This window comes from Mastomys coucha, unplaced genomic scaffold (genome assembly GCF_008632895.1).
Source record: "Mastomys coucha isolate ucsf_1 unplaced genomic scaffold, UCSF_Mcou_1 pScaffold22, whole genome shotgun sequence".
Classification (NCBI taxonomy): Eukaryota; Metazoa; Chordata; class Mammalia; order Rodentia; family Muridae; genus Mastomys; species Mastomys coucha.
In genome coordinates, this window is record NW_022196905.1 from 167408291 (window position 1) to 167411457 (window position 3167).

Here is a 3167-nt window from a genome sequence, read left to right on the forward strand (position 1 = left end):
GTACCTAGAGATGCCTAGATTCCATCCAGAGACACGCCAGTACAGACAGACAGACAATAATAAGGCAGATGGACAGATAGAGCTGTAAACAAGAGTGGTTTGCGAGTAGCAATCTGAATTTCAGCTTTTTTCCAAGTGAGGAGAGAAGCAAGCAGGTTTTTTTTTTTTTTTTTTTTAAGATTTATTTATTTATTATATGTAAGTACACTGTAGCTGTCTTCAGATGCACCAGAAGAGGGCGTCAGATCTCATTATGGGTGGTTGTGAGCCACCATGTGGTTGCTGGGATTTGAACTCATGACCTTCCGAAGATCAGTCGGTGCTCTTCCCTGCTGAGCCATCTCACCAGCCCAGCAAGCAGGTTTTGATAGTGCATTTTGTGGGCCCATCAAAGTCCTGAGAGCTGGAAAGGGAAATTACTTTGGCTTTCTAGAAACAATAAAGTGCATGCTACATAAAAAAAAATCAGACATGACACAGTCCATTCAAAAAGCTTTATAGTCTGCCACTGTGAATCATGGCGGTTATTGTCTGCATGCACATACACATGGAACGGCAGTTCTCAGGACATAAGACTTGGTCCTTCTTCTTTGCTTGTTTGTGATGCCAGGGACTAAACCCAAGCTTGGAAAGCTGGGGTTTCCAGGTTTGGGATGCCAGGGAGCTGCCCAAGCTTGGAAAGGGTTCTGCCTCTGAGTCAAGTACAGTCCACCAACCTCGGCCTCTTTCACAGAGGCAAAATGTCCAGAGGATATCTCCTCTGAGAAGTTAAACAAGATTTCCACACATGTTCCAAATATAGCAATTTCATACAAAATGGAGAAAATGGAGAGCATAACATTTCAGATGCGTAAATATGTAAGTCAAAAAATATACGGGCAACTTTCTGATGTCTAAGCGAATCAGCTTGGACCCAGCATCCAGAAACACCTCCCCTCTGTGAGGGAGGCTGCTGCATCCTTCTCCAGGCCCTCTGGACTCCGCTGGCAAAGTACTTCAGCAGGTGCTGTCAGATTTTCCAAAACACCTTCTTTTTATAGAGAACGTAGGCGATAAGCACCCAGAGAGCGGTAGCGACTATGTTCTGAATGAGGTGTTCTTTGTGTGACTGCTCGTCTGCCAGCTTCCACTGGAAGGGGAAGTAGTCCTCAAACACCTCATGGCCAACATACACCAGGATGGAGTTCATCCCTTAGAGAGATCACAAGGAGGCTTTGTTTGGTTTTTTTCGAGACAGGGTTTCACTGTGTAGCCCTGGCTGTCCTGGAACTCACTCTGTAGACCAAGCTGGCCTTGAACTTAGAAATCTGCCTGCCTCTGCCTCCCAAGTGCTGGGATTAAAGGTGTGTGCCACCACCACCTGGCCAGAATGAGTTTTTTCAGGATCATTCATAGAATTCTTGAAATGAATTCAATAAATAACATGAGGCATACACTTGCATTATTGCCTGCTGCTCCAATAAAATGCTAGGTAGCTTAGCTATTTAAGTGTGAAGTGCATTTCTAGATTCTTAGGAAGCAGGAGCATCAACTGGGCCAGCAGGCAAAGGCATTTGCCAACAGGCCTGATGATCTCAGTTCTACCCCAGGAACCTTCTTGATGGAGAGAATTGACTTCTGTAAGTTGTACTGCTGTATCACACATACATATGCCATGTGCACACACACATACATACACTCACCTACACACTCACACATATACACACATGCACACACATTCATAAACACACACACTCACTTATACACACATGCATATACACACACACTCACATACACACATGTACACACACATTCACACATTTATACTCACATGCACACACACTCATGCACATTCATATATACATTCACAAATATGCACATACTCACACATGAACATGCACACTGCACATGTACATACAAAGCACAATCCTATTTCTTATTAAAAACAATCTGTCCTGGGTCACACCCAGCACTTTACCATGTGTACTACCAAAATATAAGCGCAATGTATTTACTGACTCTAGGAACTAAATGTGTGACAATGGAGTAGTGTTTTGGGACAGGCCAGTGACCTCCTGTGAGCTGGGCAGCCCACCTCTGCTGGTTTCTTCCTCAGCTTGCTGCCTGGAAATGTGTCTGTAGGACAGAGCCTCGGCTCTGAGGAAGCCCAGCGTCTCTGAAGCCAGTACCACCTACTCTGGCTAACTTACCCGGATAAAAGAACGGGGTTCCTGTCCACAGGCCCTTCACATCCACCACTGGGTAGAGGATGAGAAGGATGAAGAAGGCGAAGCAGCTCAGCGTGGTGACATACGAGATGGACCTACGGGAAGATGAGGGAGGGAGGGCTGTCAACGTCTGGGAACACCCTGCTTTAACGTGAGGGCCAACAGGAACATGGCACCCTCTGCCATGCTTACCAGAGATTCTTGTTTATTGGAATAAAGCCTTCATTTGCAGATGTTTTTGTCAAAGCAATAGAAATAAGCCCCTATGAAGAAAAGAAGGATGTTAAAAATTTATATTACACTCTCAAAACATAATGCGCTTAAGACAAAAAATTACTTAATTGCTTAGGAAAGAATGAAAAAGAAATCCCATTTTACTTTGTTCTTTTAACTGGAAACCTGTTGTAAGATGTGTAATGTGTAACTAATACATTATCTAAAACCATTTCCCAGTGTTTCCTGAGTTAGAGCCGGTAAGTGATGAGTCACAGTGACTCCTATGGGTGACTGAAAGGCTGGGAGAAGGGACAGGCAGGCAAGTGCACACCATGTTCTTTTTTTTTTTTTTAATTAATATTTTATTTTTCTTTTCTTTTCTTTTTCTAGGGAGAGGGGGTGGGGTGGGGGTGGGGGCAAGGCCGGTTCGGAGGGATGTTTGTGACTGAACAGGGTTTCAGATGCTGCGCATTCCTGATCGGGTCAGGCTTGCCCTGCGGCACTCGGGATTAGCTCTTCTCAACAGCCCCACCTCTTCTTTTCTGGAGTTGCCAGTTTCCTGCCCAGCACAAAGGGCGCATGCATTCAGGAGGCTCCCGCACTGCTTTGGGTGAGGCTAAAACGCTGAGAAAATTCCTGGCTAGAGAAGTACTTCTGGTTAGAGGAAGAGTTGAATATAGGCAGGAAATTGACCCGGTACATCTCTCAGAGGTCTCCAAGCTCAGCACAAGGGGCATCTGGAAA

The 3167-nt window shown here is 45.1% G+C and overlaps 1 protein-coding gene across 4 annotated transcripts in view; it reads right to left on the minus strand.

The window, feature by feature from the left end:
* Window positions 1–833: 833 nt before the first annotated feature.
* Window positions 834–3167, minus strand: part of Hgsnat (heparan-alpha-glucosaminide N-acetyltransferase) — a 33344-nt gene continuing 31010 nt past the window's right edge. For 2 of the 4 annotated variants that reach the window (XM_031339404.1, XM_031339405.1), the window contains exons 16-18: window positions 2400–2470; window positions 2190–2302; window positions 834–1191 (exon numbers count right to left, since the gene is read on the minus strand). In XM_031339404.1, the coding sequence (XP_031195264.1) occupies window positions 1010–1191; window positions 2190–2302; window positions 2400–2470 (366 nt within the window). In that variant the 3' untranslated portion in view covers window positions 834–1009. Of the gene's footprint in view, window positions 1192–2189; window positions 2303–2399; window positions 2471–2816; window positions 3064–3167 lie in introns of those variants that run through there. The other 2 variants (XM_031339406.1, XM_031339407.1) reach the window with 2 other exon arrangements.